Source organism: Engraulis encrasicolus, chromosome 10 (assembly GCF_034702125.1).
Source record: "Engraulis encrasicolus isolate BLACKSEA-1 chromosome 10, IST_EnEncr_1.0, whole genome shotgun sequence".
In the NCBI taxonomy this organism is placed as follows: Eukaryota; Metazoa; Chordata; class Actinopteri; order Clupeiformes; family Engraulidae; genus Engraulis; species Engraulis encrasicolus.
Genome location: NC_085866.1, coordinates 49,994,143 through 50,013,994, shown reverse-complemented (window position 1 = coordinate 50,013,994; position 19,852 = coordinate 49,994,143). Strand labels below are relative to the sequence as shown.

Below are 19,852 nucleotides of genomic sequence, written 5' to 3'. Positions count from 1 at the left end.
CCTGTTCAGATGTTAAACACAATCAGGACAGAATAAACACAGTAAAGAATGTATGCAATTGAATTAATTCATTTAATATTTTAAAAAATGCAAATTAAAGTTGTACATAGCCAAATCAATACAAGACTTAAGACATATTGAAACACTTAAACTAAAATTGTGTACTAGAACATGTAATGATTTACCAGTGCATAACAATAGTGGTTAAATGTTTTTTTGTACAACAGGAAAATGCACCCATCCTCATCATTCACTCACAAAAAAATATATAGATCTACTCTTTATAAGCGTAGAAAATATAAATACCACATGCAATATTAGATGTTGGCACATTCGTACCAGAGTGTTCTTAGAATACAAGACCTTTGTTCATACACCTTTCAGTTCCCTCACTGTAGACAGTTAATCAATACGATCAATACACTTGAACAGGAAGGAGCAAGTGCATCATTCATCACATTTAGGATGCTTAAGCCACGGATATGATCATTCACAGTTACCATGATTGCTTGTTCACAGTTAAACCATGATGGCTTGCGCAGTGTTCTACCATGCTATTCCCATCGGGGGGGGAAAAACCATACGCAGTTCCCTATGGAAGAGGTCCTTAAGTTCCCTTAGCATCCCTGTCAGATACTCTGACCATCCAGCTTTTCACTACATGAAAATCATTGCAATCAAAAATGAGCAGATATGAATACCACCATGGCAAGTCCAGACATTTGACTATGTCGAGGCTATTTCCATGTTCTGTGTATTTGAAAAAAAAAAGTTTTAACAGAAGAAATAGGCCGACTAGCCAAACACTAAAATTTACTATACGAGATCAAAAACCTTACACATTTCCCTATGGAATAGGTCCTTGTCCTTGTTGCCTCAACATCTCAGACAACTATAGACATCCTGCCTTTCACTACATGCACATTATTGCAAACATAAAATAAGCAAATACAAGAACATCACATTAGCAAACCCAGACATTTGACTATTGTCAAGGCTATTTCTGTAGCCCTGTGTATATGCAATACTGAACCCTCAACAAAAATATGTTTTAGTGGCACACATAGACCTGTTACCCAAACACTAAGATGTACGACATGAGATAAAAAAACCTTACATAATTCCACATGGAAGAGGTCCTTAAGTTCTCTCAACATCTCAGACACTTGTTGTGTCTCAAATGGTGCGCTTGTGCACTTTGTTTGGGCACTTAGTTTCAGTGCGTAATTAATATGCCATGCGCACTGAAACATGAACACTGAAGTGCACAAGTGCACCATTTGAGATCCAGCATCTGTGCGCATCCAGCCTTTTACTACATGAAGAGTGAAGAAAAATCACAATGTCACATTAGCAAACCCAGACACTTGACTATGCCTTGGCCATTTCCGTGTGCATATGTACTGTAATACCTGGTGATGGGGCACCTTAGTCACACCCTCTACTTCCTGGTTCATGGGGCAGAGGGAGTCAAAAAATAATTACTGGGCTTGAAATGAGAGGTTTTTCGACAACAATCCAAACCTTGGACCTCCACTTATGCACCACAAGTCCACCACGACTCGCCTCGTTCACTTCCATTCAATTTTTAGCAACTGTCTGCCCCATGAACCAGGAAGTAGAGGGCGTGACTTAAGTGCCCCACACTGAACCTCCTACAAAAATATGGGTCAATGGCAGACATAGACCTACATGTATTAGCCAAACACTAAACGTAATATGACATGACATGAGAGCACAAACATGCATGGGTGATTAGGTCAACCGCTTAGCAGGCTCACTCTCCTCTGGCTCCATGTTGAGGAAGACCAAGACGAGGACGCCAACCACCACCAGGAAGACCAGAAACTTGACCCACAGCGGTACCCAAGGTGTGGAGGTCTTCTTCTCCTCCACCACCACCTCCTCCTCCTCCTCTGCAGGAGGAGGTGCAGTTCCCCACCGCGAAGGAGGAGGCGCTGACTGAGCCGTGCCTCGGAAGGTCGCTTGTGTCCTTGGAGAGAAGAGGAAGAGTGAATGCGCAAGGAAATCAGGAAGTGAGAATGTTGTGCACACTGAAGGGCATCTAAATTTAAATTAAAAAAGCAAATCAGTGTACAGGTGCATCTGTGAATCTCCTCCATTTTGCCCTCCCTGCAAGCTGCTAGTGGTTTGCTTTTGATATGTTGACAAGGATTTCTATAAATTGAAAATATGATGAATATGAGGTTGTATATACCTGTAGTCATCTACAAAGTCCCGTTCAGCAAATGCCCATGATTGCCTTAAAAGAGAAAAATTATCATTATAATGTTTTAATATAAGATATGTGTTCAATGTGTGACAGTGACAGCAAGCACCCAATTACCTTTCTCTGAAATCCTCTTCTCTGATCTGACAACATAATAGGACACAAGATTTTATACAACCACCAAAAATGTAGGCCTATAAATCCAACTATCAACAATAATCACACTTTTCCTAACTTACCTGAGGCCGGCGTGGTTCATACGTGACCTCTTCCTCTGAAAAGGAATCATACACAAGCAATGAATTCTGAACATTCTGGACATTCCAGCAATGAGGGTTGGCTGAACCAGTGACTCATGGAAATGCTTCATTCCTCCCTCAAAAGAAAACCACAAGGGCTTTCTTACCACTAGTCTCTTGGAGAGACCTTCCAAATAGGGTCACATGTCAAGACATGAATGAATTCGGGTGAGCTTACCCCCCTCGTCTCTGTACATGGACATGTCAATCGGTGGTCTGCCTTTCTTCACTCTTGTCTTTTTGGCCTTTGTGATAGCGTCTCTTAGCTTCTTCTCGTATAAATGTCGAGTTGTACCTGTAATTTCACATAAACTTCAGCTGGGGTACACAACATTCTCCGTTTGTTGCATGCATATTGCCGTGTCCGTGCACATACACTTACCAACAACGGGCCCATGTTTGATCCCGTAGTCGTCTAACAACCACATAATTTCATCGTCTGTTTTATTGCTGAGCATTGACATATTGCCGCCTTATCCTTATCGCTTACTGCTGTGCCTACAATTGAGCAACTTTGTGACGCCCTCGGACAAATGTAACAAAACCAGCGCAACAGTAGCGCCAAACAATGTCGCAATTGATTTACCGCTTTGTCTCTATAATAACTCGCAACATGCCACCTTTATCCAGAGCATTCCGAATGTCAATTTATGCGGTTTCTGTCACACACACTCCGCGTGTTGTGATGTTTTTGTATTCTTCCCTTTCAACGGATATGTTCTAAGCGCCTCCCCACGACGCCTGCGCAACTTCCGGTGGATTTGTACCAGATTTGTAGGCCTACACATCAAAGCAAAGAGGATAGAGGGAAAGCTGTCTCTATCTTCTTTGACCTATCTGTTGCCAGGGCATCAATGAATACCTGTAGGCCTACCGAGGAGAAGTTTATTTAAATAAATTAATGAAAGCACACTTCTTTTTACTACCACCACCCTTTTTGGTTGAAAACTAAAGCATTATCATCATAAGTTTATTTCAACCTGTCAGACTGAAATGTAGGGGTATAATAGGTGAAATCATGTAGTTCTCAGTAGTTGGCTTAGGAATCTATGGCCCAGGGTCTGTCTTATCCGCCTCCAATATAATAATGTTATGCAGTTTCACATGAAATTTGACACGTTTTGTAGAGCAATCTTAAAAATTACTTTTTTCAATACTAAGCCTATCAAGTTATATTTTCAGGGGACCTAGTGGAGGTGGGGTCTGTTGTAAAGGTGGACGCCTTCAATAGGTCTAAAGTTTAGGGGGAAATTCTAGCTTGTGTTCATGGTACGACCTTTGGAGGACTTTGAAGTGGCCCTTGGAACGAAAAAGCTTCCTCACCCCTGGCTTGGGATATCTCATTAGCTTGCTTATTGCATTATCCATTGTGGTAAAGCAAGCTGAAGAAAAACATTAAATGAGTGTTTCAAATGATGTTACAAGATGTTGAAAAGAAGTTTTACATTTATTTTTTCACATGTTTTTAATGATTCACATTTAATATCAATGAAAAACAATTATGTACATTAGCCATCTTATTTAAAGGCCATATTGCATATACAAAACACTGTATAAAAATATTTTTAAAAATGAGAATTTAATGTAATTAATAATTAATGAATTGAGGGAGAAAAAAAAACATAATACCACTGTATATTCTACACATTTACGATTGTGGTGAGTACTGCAACTATGACTTTGTCCCATGGAAATGTTCTGTTGCCCACCAGAAAGTCAGCAAGCCAGTTGCAATCACCACACACATCCTGAGAGCGGTTTTCAGAACTCCAGAGCACTGTTGGGAGAAATAAAGTGTTCCTCTGAATTAAAGTCAGTGTTACAACAATTTAATCAGTATCTCAGCCAGCAGTGAAGAGCGCTATTCTAGTTCTGATATTCTTCTAATAAAAACTTTTCTGTATCAAAATACTTGCAAATTACGGTACTATTCTACACAAAATGTTGTACATGTGTGTGCATGTATAGCCTACAGTAAGTAGTTATAAATGAGCACTAATTATTTGAATTGAATTAGGTAGCAGTGAAGAGTGATATAGTTGTTATATTCTTTTGATAAAAAGCATTTTTTATTGGTGTAAAAAAACAAAGCAAACCAAAACTACTGTACACAACATAAAAATGTTTCATGTGCATGTAGTTGACATTTAAAAATGAGGGTGCAACTAAATTACATTTACCTTATTGTGTTTATTAGATGGGGTTTGGCACTGGGGGATTGTCTGTGGCTCGTCTGCCTTTGGTAGAGATACTACGTTCTCCTCTTCGGCTGATTGATCCGCCATCTGTTTTTCCAGACATTGATCAGCGAGCACACTTTCCATTAGCTGATCAGCTGTTGGGTTGTGATGGACGGTCTCCTCCTCCTGCGTCTCCTGGTGCTGGTCATGAGGAGGCAGTAGTAGTAGAATATTCTCTGAGGCCTCCTGCTGAGACTGAGAAGGGGGCACCTCCTCTGGCAGTTCCTCAGTCTCACTATGTTCCTAGAGCGATTATTGTCACGTTATTATTGGCATGCACCGGCATTGGTTCAAAGGGTTTATGGACTGAAACACTGTGTAAAATGAGCACTGAGAATGTAGAGTAGTAGAGTAGAGTATCATGTATTAATCCCGAGGGGAAATTAAGGTGTTCAGTAGCGTACATAAATACAGAAGAAGACACAAAGCCATTACACACAACATTGCACACACGCACGCACACACACACACACACGATTCAAAAACTAGAAAGGTGTCCAAAGTGCCCAGGTGCCAAAGTCACTATGCATAGTCCAGGAAAGAAATCCGGGGTCAAGCATCACTTGAAGAGCCTCTAATCCACAAGTTGCCCACTATGTGTGGCCACCCCCTCTTAACATTCACTCCCCCCCACACACACACACACACATGGACTGTGCTGTCCCAAAACATGTCAATGCAAAAGCATACTACTACAGTTACTACTGCTACACACTAAAATACAGCCTTGAAAGAATGCTGTGTGGCCTCTTCTCCTTTTTTAATCCTATGTCTCTCAGGACCTACAGATAGGCTACATTGTATTGCCAGGGGGACATGCAAGCACATTTTGTAAAGCAAAGCGAAACCTTCATTCCCAAGGTTATAGTGCGGAATATACATGTACCACAAGCTCAGGAAGCTGACCCACCTCATCATGCATGTCCTCAGAGTCTGAGTACACTTCGGAGTCCTCCTCCTCAGCCTCCATGTCACTACTACAGGACAGAAACAGGAGACAAAAAAGATGAGTGGATCTTGCACTCTCTGAGTCCACATTCCACATAGCAAACGTTATGTAAATGTTACCAAATATGATTTTGCAGACTATGTTACACACAGTGTTAATTCAACTCTTACTAGGTTGTGTTAGAGGAATTAAAACAACTAAGTGTTGAATTAAATCAGTATGTTGTTATTTGTTGTACTTACAACTCTATGTCTGAGTCCAGGACTTCTGTAATTTGGGGCTCCAAACAGAAGTGAACTTTATGTGTTCTTTCTGACGAGATGACATCACATGTTAATCTTCCCAGTTATTTACATACTATTAAATGAAGCATTAGCCACTACCCAGTTAGAGTTACTGCATAACCTCAACTTAATGCACCAAGCCCACTCAATCAATATACAGTAACTCTATTACATTGCCCACATGTGTGCACTATTATTTCCATATACATTAATTGCATTTTATTACAGCATATCAAACAACTAACCTTCAATACTGCTCTCGTCTGAGTCATTGTAAAACCTGTTAAAAGCCTCAATTCTCTCCCTCTCTTGATCCCAGCTCCTCTCCTCCTCGCCAAACGAGTCACTCGCCTCGTCCTCCATGGCTTGATGTGCGGCGGCAGCAGTGGTATCTTCACTCAGCAGACAGTCAGCAAAACCTCCATCTGTGGCATGACTGCCCTGCTCACAGCGGGCATCAGCATGAAAGTCACTATCTGACGTCAAGTCTTGCTCAACCACAAGAATTTCCTGTCTTGAAGTTCCTGATGGATTCCTCAGGGACTGGTTAGGCTCTCGGCCTAGCCCGTCCAATGGGGTATCACATAGCCACGCTCCATCTGATGCACAGGAGTAGCTCTTTCCTGAAGAACCAGTCGTACAGTCGAGGCCTCCAGTGTTTGGAAGATCAAGGTCGTAATCCAGTGTGTCCAACTCGACGATTCTGATGTCCAAATTCAGCTTGGTGCTCGACATGAACTCTTCGCTCCAGCCTTCCCATGTGTCGGCGAGGTGGTGTGAGAACACTGAGAATTCGTTCTTTTCACTGCTATGAGGAAGTGTGACTTTGTCATCCTGTCTGACAGTATAATCTTGTTCCTCTCCATGCTCGTCCTTCTGAATACCTCGGCCAAGGATTTCAATTTCATTTTCCCCCAGTTGCATTACATCATGATCTATGTCTCTTTCATCATAGCGGATTTGGGTGCGACTGTCTTTGTATTGAGGGCCGGCAATTTCAGACTCGACTTCTGTTCGAGTGCTTGAATCGTCTCTGCCAAGGGTAGGTGAGGTGGCTGTAGCCTGCCATTCTTTGACTCTTTCATTACCGCTGCTTTCACTGATGATTTGACCCTGAAGGTTAAGAAGTTTGGCACACATGGGTCTGTTTCCCACAGTACCATAATCCCTCTCCTCTTTGCCCTCCTCTTCTCCTTCTAAGTATTGGTCATCATTGTCATCATCATCTTCTTCTTCTTCTTCTTTTTCCTCTTCTTCTTCGTCTTCTTCTTCTTCTTCTTCTTCTTCTTCTTCTTCTTCTTCGTCTGCTTCTTCTCTGTCAACTACAACAGATTCTGTTTTGCTTGCAGGTGGTCTGGAGCTGGCGCTCACTATCTCATTATAATCATCATCATCGTCATTGTCATCATCATCATCGTCATCATCATCATCATCACTGTCTGCCAGCTCTTCTGGGTATTCAGCGTAGCCCTCACCAACCCAAGCTTGGTCCTCCTCAGAGAAATCCCTCAGTTCTCCTCGAAAATGTGGCCCCTCATCAGCTTGGAGGGCTTGCAGAGTGGGCACAGATGACCTTAAATCCCCACCTGCACCGTGTGCATTTGAAGAAGGATGTGACCCCACAACTTCTGGATCTTCTTCTGATTCTGAGTCAGACTCAGACTCTGACTCTGAATCTGGATCGGAGTCTGAATCTGAATCTGAGTAACTGCATGCCTCGTCAAGACTCTGAAGGTTTTTGTGGCTCAGAAAGGGCATCTCACCCTGACCTTCTTCAACCCCAGGATCGCCTAGTACACCTGACCTCAAATGACCTGAGTGATCACGCCCTGTTTGATCTGCGCTGTATAGTGTTTGCGTCCCATCTGCCATCACTGTTTTCTTGAGAGCCAGATCAAGTTCTTCAGTGTCGCTGTCTGTGTCTTGCGCATGCATCTTCTTTCCGGTTGTGTTGCTGTGTGTGTCGTGTTTTTTCTCAGAGCACTGCAGTGAGGTGTCTTTGGCTGGCTCTGTATGACAATGAGCGTTGTTGTAGTCACAGTCTTCTGAATCTGTAGTCCTACTGGCCCGAGAAACTTGTTCCATATAGTCTTCAAAGTTGAGATGTTCAAAGTCTATTTCCACATCTGACATAATAAAAACAGAATATAAATAACCCAATGTACATAAATGTTTATGTGTACATAAATACATGCATACTTTGCATGCCGTATATACTGTAGTACATGCATACTATGCCATTTGAAACATTTACATTTTTAAAAGATGTTTTACAGTAGGCCTACATTTCATTTACATGGTCAAAAGTCTCATACCTGATGCATCTGTAACTACATCAGCAACATTTAGCTCCATTCTCTGTCCACAGAAAGTATAATAATCAAAAAATATAATTGAAGAGAATACATACAAATTGTATTGTATTGTGTTTGTATTTGCCAGACGCGAATGCTAAGCTTATGATCATGAAGTATTCATTTGAAAAGCCTTACCTCTGCACCAGATTCTATTTCCTGTCAGAGAGCAAACAAAGAACTAAAAAAACTACTCAAAGTAGAATAGAGTTCCCAGCTCAGTTCGCAAAACTTTTACAAGTGTGCTATTAAAACAATCCAAGCAAAAAAAAAAGGTTTGTTGCAGAATATGAAACCTTCGGCAAGAGATGTGTTCTGCAGTTAGGCACTGTGCCGCACTTTTGAATGCTTTAGCTTTGTTTTGGTTCCTGTGTAGTCTGGGATGTGTCGGATCTTGACGTCAGTGCCGTGGTTTGAGATGAAGAGGCAGGTGAACCACACTGCCGTCTGATAGTTTTCAAACATCCTCTGCAAACTCAGCTCTTGCTTTGGCGCTCAAACGCCTTGCCACCACTGAGTCGTGATCAACTAGTGGCAACAAAAGGCTTTTTAAATACCATTAAAGTATGAATAATACTTTTTGGTATTGAGTGTTACCATGTTTTCTCATTTTCAATAAATAACATATAGACCTATGCCACATAGGGCTATTGATATTGTTTGATATTGAAACCAGACGAAAGTACAATTCAAGAATACTAGAGTAGTCTAGTGGTGTCGTTGTGACAGTGGAGCTGTTTGAATCCGCTTCTGTTTCCTGTTTGTTGTTTATCTCCATGACATCGTTGCGCCTCTTCATGTGTCAGCCTCTCCTTGTGCAACAAACTGTTGTCGATTTGATGCTTTGATTAAACTTTGGGAAATATGACAGAACACTGAAAACAAATGTATGGGGGATGCATTTTTATTTGACCTTTCTTCTTTCCTTTCTTCTGTATAAAAATGACTTTTGTCACAGCTAATGCATACACACACAGTGATAAAATAGAGCAGGTACACAAAAGATAAAATATATTACCTCCTGGAACAAAACCGTGCTCTCGGTTTTGTTTTGCATCAAGCAGGGTACAGAGCAGACCCTTTATAATCACATATATTGTACCTCAGAAGGTACATGATTATCTAACAAGGACTTTTGTAAGCACAGTACATCAATTGTTTCACAGAAGGTTACTGCCCCAGCAGTTGTAACCACTGATGTACTGTGCACAGAGGTACTTCCCTTTCTCTGTGTGCAATGCACGTGTGCATGTGTGTGCATTGGCCAGCTGTGCGGCAGTCATGTTGTGACAGCAGCATCAGAGCTCACTGCGTAGCATGTAGCGGTGACTGGGTTTCAGGTCTACTTCCACTGGGTAGTGATCACTGATCTCCAATGCCTGGACAAACACCATGAGGAAGACATTAGCACAGCAGAGCAAAGCATACAGCATCATACAACAATATGACACCTGTCACAATCGCACTATATCTCCTCTTTCACCTAAACAGGGCAGGCCCAACAAAAGGGCAGACTAATGGGTCAGTTGTCCTGAGCCCAGAGGGGGTTCCAGAATTGGGTCCCAATTACATTGTACGTAGAGTTGAGGAGGCCCTTTTGGATGGGTTTGTCCTGGGCCAGACCAAGGCTATCAGCAGCCCTGGACAGTACATTTTGCTCCCAATGGAAATACTGTTAAATTCAACGCTTTTTGAATTTTGAACTCACACTGAAAAGTGAATTACCTACTGTTAATAATGATGGTGGATGTTGGATGTTGTATACACCTACCTCCTCCTCTGACAGCTGAAACTCCCTCTTGAAGTTGAAAGGCTGAGCAGAGTCAGGAACAATCCCATAGTTGAGCTCTTTTCCATGAACAACAATCCTGTCCGTAGGGAAGATGCTTAATTATTGCATTACGTGATATGACATCACATTTGGTCAATGCTACATATTTACTGTAGCCTATATATTCTTGTTTATGCCCATGTTGCTTAGAATGGGTTAACCTGGGAAATCCCATGCTGCTTTGCACATTGCACAATCGTTCCGATCTGAAAGACGTGTCTCACTTCTTGTGATATGGTCTGGTGTGAATAAGTCAACACTGGGGGAGGAGGCATGACATTGAGATTTTCAAAGGCTGCAGAAACGCTATTTTACAGGAAGCCTGAGCAGCATAATGTCATATGTACTGCACAGATGTCATTTGGTCAAGGTGTCTGTCTGACAAATCATTTTAAATCTGCCTCCTAGCAAAACCATGCACAGCAATGTCACACTGTATAGAGAGCAGTGTCAATGTGAGGTGAATATGAACTCCTCTTTGGAAGAGCTGGATTTAGAGCGCCATCGTCTGGTGAAAATTAGTACGACATGGCAAGACCAATGCAGTATGAAAAGTGGTGTATTGACTGAGTGCTGATCAGCGTGTGCGGTGTACAACCGGTTCATGTGTTCTGAGTACTGTACATACAAAAATAAAAAACATTGATTTGTAGGTAATACAAAAAATAGCCTTTTCTAATTGTGGGATAATCACTGGCAATTCTTTTGCTTTTATGTGATTTATTCAGGAGTGTCGGGTCATGGATGGTGCTGCCAGCTGTTCTGGTTTTCCCTAACTGTCCAGATTTTTAATAGTCTGTCCAGGACACTGAATGAAAGGAGCCAATGCTTATAATGTCCATGATTTTTGTCAGGCAGACAGGGCAACCCTAATGGTGTACAGGCCTCATAACCAGACGGACAACCTATATTCAGAAGGCACAGTCCAGTGCCACAGTCCAGTACCACAGATTCCATATGACCTGGTTTCACTTGTTCAAATACCTTAGACAGGTCAAGTCAAGTCAAGTGTACTTTATTCGGTAACACTTTACTTGACGCCGGTGTCATAAGCATGTCATTACAGTATCATAATAGTGTCATAATAGTGTTATGCACGTGTCATAAACATTATGTCCACGTCATAAACATTTTATGACTGTTAGCCTTAAGTGAAATTCTGTTATGGCAAAGCCAACCCAAGGTTGTCTTTGCCTGTGTCATGACACTATTATGACTGCATTTGGCCAGTCTCCAATGTGCAGTTAAACTAAACATAATAAATAAACTAAATATAATAACAAACTAAAAATAATGAGACATTGGCAATAATCACACGCACCCACACACATTTTGCAGTAAAAACTAACATTCATAGACAGGTAAAACTAGGTAAGTGATTTGGAATACAGTGAGTACAATATGTATTTGATCCCTTTCTGATTTTGCCGGTTTGCCCACTAATAAAGACATGATCAGTCTATACATTTATGATAATATGTATTCAAACATGGAGAGACAGAATATCAAAAATAAATTCCAGAAAATAACTTAAAATGATATATTTTAATTTATTTGTATTTAATTTAGGCAAATTAGTATTTGACCCCTCTAGCTAAAGAAGATAAAGTGCTTTGTGGAAAAGCCCTAGTTGTCTAGCACTGAGGTCAGATGCTTCTTTTAGTTGATGACAATGTTTGTGCATATAGTAGAAAATATTTCTTTGCACATTATCTCTAAAACATTAATAGTTTGTGGCTGTAGCTTGGCAAATGGGACGTTCAGTTCTCTCCATAGAATTACTATAGGGTTAATATTTGGAGACTGTCTAGGCCACTTCACGACTTTAATATGCTTCTTATTGAGCCACTCCTTCGTTGCTTTGACTGTATGTTGTGTATTATTGTCATGTTGGGAGATCCAAAAATGGCCCACCCTTCAGTGTAGTGGTGGAGGGAAGGACGTTTGCACTCAGGATTGCACATTACATGTCTCCCTCCATCCATTCGTTGACGATGTGAAGTTGTCCTGTGCCTTGGCCACACACACACCCTCAAACCATAATGATACCACTTTCATGCATGATGGTGAGGAGGGTGTTCTTGGGATCATAGACAGTAGTACTCTTTCTCAAAACACATTGAATTGTGATAATGCCAAACATCTTGATTTTGGTTTCATCTGACTACAGCACCTCCTTATCATATCCTAAATCAGTCTGATGTCCGTTGGCAAACCTCAAGTGGGACTGCACAGGTTCCTTCTGAAGTAAAGGTACCATGTGTGCACTACAGGAATTTAAACCTCTGTGGCATTAAGTGCTACCAGTAGTTTTCTCTGTGATTTTGGTCAGTAGCTTTGATATCATTGCCTAGTTCATACCGTATAGCTCTAGGGTGATTTCTTTCTGTTCTCATGATTATCAAATCCCTACAAAAGGTAAAATCTTGTATAGAACCCCAGACAGGCTGATGGATAGTCATTTTGTATTCCTCACATTTTGGAAGAAATGCATCAACAGCTGGGTCATTAATACCAGTCTCTTTCTTGTGGCTTTGCAGCCCATTTAATCTTTGTTCAGGTCTAAAATCGTGTCCCTGATATCATTTGACCACTCTTTGGTCTTTCCCATGCTGGTGAGGTTGGAGTGTGACTGATTCACTCATACTATGGACTGATTCTGCTGATTCAATGTGTCTTTTATGCATGTTAGTATGTACAGGTGTCTTTAATTCAGATGACAAGTTGATCGGAAGTGCCCATCTGGTCTGTGGGCCCGGAACTGTAATCAGTTGGCAGGGGATCAAATACTTATTTTGCTCGATGAAATGGAAATAAATTAATATATATTCTCTTCAGTTAATTTCTGGATTTTCTTTTTGATATTCTGTCTCTCCATATTAGAATACATATTATCATAACATTTATTGACTGATCATGTCTTTGTTAGTAGGCAAACCAACAAAATCAGCAAGGGATCAAATACATATTGGACTCACTGTATGTGGCACTGGAGTGTAGTGTCTGAATCCATGTTGCCCATCATCACTACCCGTAACCCACCTGTCGTAAGCACAGCGGGTGTTCTCTCGCACGGTGGTGTCCACTTCATCTCCAATCAGCCAGCGGAACTTGGGGTCGTTCCTCAGGCGGTTGGCCTTCCAGCCCTTCACTGTGATGTAGCTGCAGCCCGCGTTGAGATCCCCCAGAAACATCACATTCTGGTGGAAAGGAGAGGAGAGGAGAGGAGAGATGAGGAGAGGAGAGGAGAGGAGAGAGGAGAGGAGAGGAGAGAGGAGAGGAGAGGAGAGGAGAGGAGAGGTGAGGAGAGGAGAGGTGAGGAGAGGAGAGAAAAGATTGGCTTTACGACATGGTTCATAAATTCACTCAAGTATCTTCATTGAAAATGTGTAGCTAGAAAGAGAAATGGTGGGCTTATATTAAGTCCGCGGAGAACAAGCCATCATGACTCATTCAGGACACCAGACAGAGGAAATAAAACTGAGCCATATTTCAACAGAAGAAGCTTCAGCAGCACTGGAGAATGGAGAGGAATAAGGGAATACAGTGAAAAGAAACCATAGTGGTGTGTGTGTGTGTGTGTGTGGGGGGGGTACCTGGTTACCTGGGTTTTCTACTGTTTGTGCGTGTTCGTGTGTATGTATATGTGTGTGTGTGTGTGTGTCGGTATGTTACCTGGGTTTTCTATTGTGTGTGCGTGCGTGCGTGCGTGCGTGCGTGCGTGCGTGCGTGCGTGCGTGCGTGCGTGCGTGCGCGCGCGCGCGTGTGTGTGTGTGTGTGCGTGCGAGCATGTGTGTCTCTCTTGGTACCTGAGTTTTCCATTTCTTGCTGATTTCCGTGTATACCCCATAGAGCTGTTCAATCTCCTGCATGGCATTCTTAGGACATGTGTGCTGTCCCACCAGGACAAAATCCTTCACCACTGTTAGAGAAAGTAAATGTACTCATCAGGACAGTAAAATAATAATCAAAAAGGGACTATTTCACGTGTTGTTTTGAATGAAGATGCGATGCGTGCCCTGATGAAGATCTTTGACTGAAAGCTTGGGAAAGTAAAAGAATAAAAAGGATTGAAGTACTTGTAAGTGTGCAGACATTTTTTTTTTTCAATTTTCAGTTTTCGTGTACGTTTCACATGTTTTTTAGTCTTGAGTGTGGTGTAATCCATCTAAGCGCATGTGTTCTTTACACAACCTTACTGCTTTACACAATGTCTATCCACATAGTACATAGGAGTTATGTACACGTAAACATAACTTTCAACGGCATATGTTTGTTAAACATTCTGCTTATTGGCAAGGTTGGGTTCGTTTTCTATATATGACAGTGACAGAAGATTACAGTGACCATACTGTATGTGTGGATCCAGGAAAGAGATGGTAGGCAGGGAGAGGTACATCATCAGGCTAAGGTCTCAACATCAGTGTGTGACCTCACCAGGGGTGTAAAGTATACCCCCGCAGCCCCCGCGAGGCAGGGGGCCCATACGAGGCGGGGGGCCCACATGGGCCCTTGACTTGACTTGGGCCCCCTCCACATGATATTAGGCCCTCTTTTTTCATTCGGGGGCCCGTTCTTGGTAGCTTGCAGGGGGGCCTGAAGTACTTGCGTTACACCAGTAGACCTCACCAATGCACTTTTGGAATAATGGTCAAAAAATTCTACACTCCTCAACCTTGTGGACAGCCTGGGCCTCCCCAGATGAGTTGAAGCTGTAATAGCTGCACAATAGCTGTAATAGCTGGACTGAACTCATATTGAACCCTATGGGTTAGGAATGGGATGGCAGTTAAGTTCATATGTGAGTCAAGGCAGCTTAGCTGTTATGCTTTTGGTAATATAGTGCACTTACGAGTGGAAGGGGACTGGACCCGGATGATGAAGGGCTCCCGGCTGAAGAGCTTGGTGAGATTGGATCCTCCCTCCTGTAGGTAGTAATGATCTTTTACCTCCAGGACATCTTGCCTGGGAATAAACACATTACGTCCTTATCTGCACTGGTTTACACATTAACAAAAGACTTCAATAACTTAATTGTTGTCCATCGGAGAATGACATGGGTCAGAGAATATAGACAGCAAAGTGTGTCAAATATGTATGCAGATGCCACTGTAAACCATGATTTATTGTTAATGATAAAATAATTGTAAATAATAATGATTAAAATACTCACCGGTATATGTACACATACTGCTCCTTGTAGGTCGTCTTTCCCAGTCTTTTGCTCTCTAAATGAGCATATGAATGAGATTTATCAAATCTGGTCAAAATGACATGATTCAGAAAGAGAAGGTCATTGATCAGACAACACACAAAAGGGATATCTAGGGCCTACAGTCTTTCATAACCTTTAAGTGTATCGTCACACCGGTGTGACGGGAATATTCAGGCAGTGAAAGTTCTTTGGAATTCTGGGTGCCATACAATGCAATTTGGAATTTTAGAATCTTTTTATAGAATGTTCAAAAACCCACACTCTTAACTGAAGGCTATTTCTATTCAAACATACATGGAAGGACCAGAGCTAGTTTACCTGTGAGACTGTGTGAATAATGTTGAAAGTTAACTTGTCATGTCCTGGATAGAGAGGGACCAGGTTGTGTGATATGTGGTATTCAATGTCCTGATTAAAATTCTCTTGAACACTAAAAAGGTCAACAGACCTAACTCGCATGCAAGTGCTCCAAAAATTGTGTCACAACTTACGGCCTTGGAAAACTGGGTCCCAAAACTATCCCAGTTAAGAACCACTTATGTTGGGGGCATTACCTCAAATGAGACTGTTAGTTTGGTCAGAAATGCATAAACCCAGTAATACACAAACACAACTGTACCATACCCGCTGATATGTTTCACCAGTATTTCCTATTAACCATTTTATATGAGATCCCTCAGTAAATCTTTTTTAACCATTTTCAATTAGATTTGCTTACACCTCCATTTAGTGAATGACAAATAATGTCTCATCTATTGACTTGGGTCGAGAAGATTTGTGACTTTTGAAATGTGGGCGCCCAGAAAACAACAACAACAGCTGTACAACACTGCTGTAGTGCTCACTTGTTGAGATGTTTCACGAGTGTCGGTATGGCTTTTCCTTTGGAGTCGCGAACTTCCTGGACTAGACACAGGTCACAGCGAGCAATGATCTGGTAATGAGAGAGAGATAAGCACCACCCAACAATCAAATCAACAAACTGTTTTACACACAGTAAGCCCACTAGAATCAGTCTATGATGTAATCCAGGGGTGTCAAACTCAAATTGACCAAGGGCCAAAAACAAAATCTGGAACGAAGTCGCGGGCCGAACTCAACAATTATTTTTTTTAAATGGACATAAATAGTGCACATACATCCACATACATTCTTTGCCATCATCTTTGCTAGTTAAAATGTGTCTGCACATCCTGTGACACAACAAATTTAGTGTTACACTACATTAATGGTGTATGTGGGACAACTGCAATACACCTTTGAAATGGTCTCGCGGGCCAAATAAAATGGCTCTGCGGGCCAAATTTGGCCCCCGGGCCTGAGTTTGACATCCCTGATGTAATCAGACTAGGTAAAGCATTCAGATAGTCCGTTCACGGAGACTGAATGGAAACCCATCAGACATGTAGTATAAAATCAATTGAGTCATCAACCTTTTCAAACTCAAAGCCAAACTTTGACAACATGTACTGTAGAGCTTAGTATTACTGATAGCACATGACTCTATGGACTGGCATTATGGCCATCTACAGTATAAGACCATCCAAATAAAGTGTGGCTTCACACAAAAACATTTTGGGACAATCACAATGTAATAAGCAGTTGTACAAATTCTCCATAACTTTTCCTTGCGAGTTGACCTATTATTTTCTGTCTTTCATACCTTGATCAACACATCCATGACCTTCTTATTGTGGGCCTTGGCCTCCCCAAACGACTGCACGTTGAAGGCACATATTTTCAGAGAGAGGGCAGCAGGCCACAGCATCAGGCCCAGGAGGCACATGGTCAAGATCAGAGACCTCATTCTTTCTTCAGATTATTCGGCCTCTATATGAACTGTAAAAGTAATGGCTATCAGTGTTGCGTCTCTGTAAACATATCAATGGTTCAATTCCGTCATACTTACTTGAGTACATGGATAAATATGACAAAATACATACTGGAAACACTTTCAGTGTAACTACAGGTGCCAACATGTTATATTATGAAAGTAGGCCTACACACTGTACCTAATCCCAAGATAAAGTGCAAGTGCATAACGTTACATGTTGTTACATACGTTGCTACACTGTACCTAATTAATGTAACAAGGACAGTGAAATAAAGTCTGACCCAAAAAAAAAAACTCACTTAGAAACCAACCAACCAAATGAACAAACAAACAAATAAATTAGTCAAACTGGACGTGTTCACTTACCTGCTGTCAGGTGTTTTGGTGCATGTCTCTCTGATCGCCATGTCTTCAATTTGTTGGTTTTCTCTTCTCTCATCCAAGCGGACTCGCAGAGAAAGACATCATGTGTGTTGTTGATTGTGTGCCTGTATGTTTCTTTCTGTGTATGTCTATCTGTGTGTGTGAGTGGGAGGAGGCTTTGGAGTTGGGTGTGTGAGATGTGCTGTGTCAGTGTTCACTCTCTGTGGAGCTCCATCCAGAAGAGAGAAAAGGCACACAGGAAACAATGGGCCCCTCGCTCATTCACAGCTTGCCACCCAATGGACATAAAGGGAAACTATCTATCTATCGCACAGAATGCAGACTCCAGTAGAAGCCAAGGAAGACCTTCTGTATCTGAAATATACATTTGCTCTATTTATAGCAATACAAGAGGACAAGTGTGGGTCAGTACTTACTGTATTGTGACAAGAAGTGGTCATGACTGACAGACACCCAGACATTTCCCTGTGGTACCATCTTTGCTGAATCCCTTTTTCACAGCGATGGGCAAATTAAATTTGAGGCAAGTTGTGTACATCACACATGACATCCCCTGCTGCTTCTGTAGTTTAGATACTTCCCGTCCATACTGTGTGGTTTGCCACAGCATTTCCTCAAAACATCACAACTCTGTTTTACATGATCATGTGTTCACAGATGCACTATGCTATTGGCATGATAAACGATGCTGTTAGTTTTGTACGTTTTGTGATAGACAAAGAACTCAATAAAGGAAATAAAATGAAACTTCAACACATGACTCCACATTATAGAGGTGTCATACAAATGAAATCATTCCAGAATTGTTTGAGACACATATGTTTCTTTAATGACAAAACACGCCTTTTTTAATAATAGCACCACCTCAATTTTGACTGTGTGGTACTCACACAATGACATGAATAAATTTCCCATGGGCTTCAATGGGAACATATGACTGCAATACTGTATTGCTAGAGAATTCAGGGCTCTGTCATTGCTTCATCTGAATACACTTAGTGCAAAAAAAGACACGGATGATCATTATATTCACATAATAGTATAAACACAATGAATAATTTAAAGACTCCGCTGCTCTCACAAAATATGTAGATACCTACCTACTGAACATGATCACCTTTTTGTATGTATATAAAATTATTGTCTATTTATACATTGTGTGTTTCTGGAAAAGCCTTAGCAGATCCCTTTTCATAGTGACACAGTCCAGTCAAACAAATCAAAACATGCCCCAGTCTTCGATCTAACGGCTAACTGGACTGCTACACCGGCAACCTGGGTTCAGTTCCAGCCTGGGTGATTCGCAATCCTTCCCCATCTCTCTCTCCCCATTCGCTTCCTGTCTCTCCTCCACTGTAATCTCTCTCACAAAAAAACCTCTTTAAAAAACAAACAAAAAAACAATCAAAACACAGACCACATTTTTGGCAACTTTGAAATGCTTTTAACCACAACAAAATAATACTCAATAGCAAAGTTCTGTTTCGATTAGATCCTCTGATAAGTCTCATGTTGGTCCCATGAGCGTCTGGTGATGAGTCCTATGCGTCATATGGGCCTGAAGCAGGCCGAGGTCTGTGGCGAGGCCAAGGTCATCAGGTACTCATCCACGTGCTCATGGACACACATCAGGATGTCCTGGAGGTGGTCAGCGAGGATGGGGGAGTAGAGGCACAGCACCACCAGCAGGGCGGCACCAAACAGAACGAGCAGGGGAAGGGAAGCCAGCCGCCATTTCCAAGAGGTCTGAGAAGAAGAAAGAGGAGTGAGCACAACGGTCAAGGTGGGAAACACCAACAACCTGAATATGGGATGAGTTCAGTAGAGGTCATCCGCTGCAGTCCAACCACAGAATTAAAGCCGCAACCTCGGGAAGTTAACTCAACTTGAGAAAACTATGGCGAGGCCACAGAAGGCTTAACTCAGCTTCTGATTGGTCGACCTTCCAGGACAACTCCCTGTGACAGCTTAGGTTCAGGCATGGTTTTGGCCTGGGCGCAATTTTGCAAGAAATTCGCCAATCCCTTGCTTATTTCATTCTTTTTGGCAAAAGTAAAGATGCAGAAACATTGCTTTACTGACAGGTTAGGTTTAGGGATGGTTTTGGTTAGGCTACCTATCCTTAGAGTGGCGAGTGTCTGCATTGTTTACTGCTTCAAGACTCCCCTGTGACTTGTGAAAGTCAAAGCCCATTGGGAAACTCCAACTCCCATTGTCATTGTGACACAGCAC

The 19,852-nt window shown here is 41.8% G+C and overlaps 4 protein-coding genes across 4 annotated transcripts in view; all 4 read right to left on the bottom strand.

Annotated features, from left to right (window-relative positions):
* Nucleotides 1-59: 59 nt before the first annotated feature.
* LOC134456301 (emerin-like) lies at nucleotides 60-3,262 on the bottom strand. The gene is made up of 6 exons (XM_063207674.1): nucleotides 2,912-3,262; nucleotides 2,708-2,824; nucleotides 2,470-2,504; nucleotides 2,348-2,373; nucleotides 2,219-2,263; nucleotides 60-1,993 (listed from the first exon to the last, which is right to left on the bottom strand). The coding sequence occupies exons 1-6, from the start codon at nucleotides 2,991-2,993 to the stop codon at nucleotides 1,756-1,758; spliced, it is 543 nt and encodes a 180-aa protein (XP_063063744.1). The 5' UTR covers nucleotides 2,994-3,262; the 3' UTR covers nucleotides 60-1,755.
* A 788-nt stretch (nucleotides 3,263-4,050) lies between these two features.
* On the bottom strand, nucleotides 4,051-8,352 carry LOC134457272 (histone acetyltransferase KAT6B-like). The gene is made up of 6 exons (XM_063209202.1): nucleotides 8,318-8,352; nucleotides 6,248-8,128; nucleotides 5,961-6,030; nucleotides 5,680-5,746; nucleotides 4,710-5,012; nucleotides 4,051-4,306 (listed from the first exon to the last, which is right to left on the bottom strand). Exons 2-6 carry the CDS (start codon nucleotides 8,085-8,087, stop codon nucleotides 4,202-4,204), a joined length of 2,385 nt encoding a protein of 794 aa, XP_063065272.1. The 5' UTR covers nucleotides 8,088-8,128; nucleotides 8,318-8,352; the 3' UTR covers nucleotides 4,051-4,201.
* Nucleotides 8,353-9,253: 901 nt separating this feature from the next.
* On the bottom strand, nucleotides 9,254-17,209 carry dnase1l1l (deoxyribonuclease I-like 1-like). The gene is made up of 8 exons (XM_063209203.1): nucleotides 17,066-17,209; nucleotides 16,248-16,336; nucleotides 15,361-15,447; nucleotides 15,040-15,152; nucleotides 13,997-14,109; nucleotides 13,230-13,387; nucleotides 10,128-10,224; nucleotides 9,254-9,735 (listed from the first exon to the last, which is right to left on the bottom strand). Exons 1-8 carry the CDS (start codon nucleotides 17,207-17,209, stop codon nucleotides 9,655-9,657), a joined length of 882 nt encoding a protein of 293 aa, XP_063065273.1. The 3' UTR covers nucleotides 9,254-9,654.
* A 1,228-nt stretch (nucleotides 17,210-18,437) lies between these two features.
* LOC134457271 (TRAF3-interacting JNK-activating modulator) overlaps nucleotides 18,438-19,852 on the bottom strand; it is a 12,469-nt gene continuing 11,054 nt past the window's right edge. Inside the window, exon 13 of the mRNA XM_063209201.1 lies at nucleotides 18,438-19,366. Within this exon, the coding sequence (XP_063065271.1) occupies nucleotides 19,169-19,366 (198 nt within the window). The 3' untranslated portion in view covers nucleotides 18,438-19,168. The remainder of the gene's footprint in view (nucleotides 19,367-19,852) is intronic.

Coding starts and splice junctions, on each gene's coding strand:
- LOC134456301 (XM_063207674.1), bottom strand. CDS start 2,993: ATGTCAATGCTCAGCAATAAAACAGACGATGAAATTATGTGGTTGTTA. Junction 2,374..2,469: donor ATGAACCACGCCGGCCTCAG/GTAAGTTAGGAA, acceptor TTATGTTGTCAG/ATCAGAGAAGAGGATTTCAG. Junction 1,994..2,218: donor GACTTTGTAGATGACTACAG/GTATATACAACC, acceptor CTTCTCTCCAAG/GACACAAGCGACCTTCCGAG.
- LOC134457272 (XM_063209202.1), bottom strand. CDS start 8,087: ATGGAACAAGTTTCTCGGGCCAGTAGGACTACAGATTCAGAAGACTGT. Junction 5,013..5,679: donor CTGAGGACATGCATGATGAG/GTGGGTCAGCTT, acceptor TAATCGCTCTAG/GAACATAGTGAGACTGAGGA. Junction 4,307..4,709: donor CATCTAATAAACACAATAAG/GTAAATGTAATT, acceptor TTCTCCCAACAG/TGCTCTGGAGTTCTGAAAAC.
- dnase1l1l (XM_063209203.1), bottom strand. CDS start 17,209: ATGAGGTCTCTGATCTTGACCATGTGCCTCCTGGGCCTGATGCTGTGG. Junction 10,225..13,229: donor ACCCGCTGTGCTTACGACAG/GTGGGTTACGGG, acceptor CCCTACGGACAG/GATTGTTGTTCATGGAAAAG. Junction 9,736..10,127: donor TTCAGCTGTCAGAGGAGGAG/GTAGGTGTATAC, acceptor GTGTTTGTCCAG/GCATTGGAGATCAGTGATCA.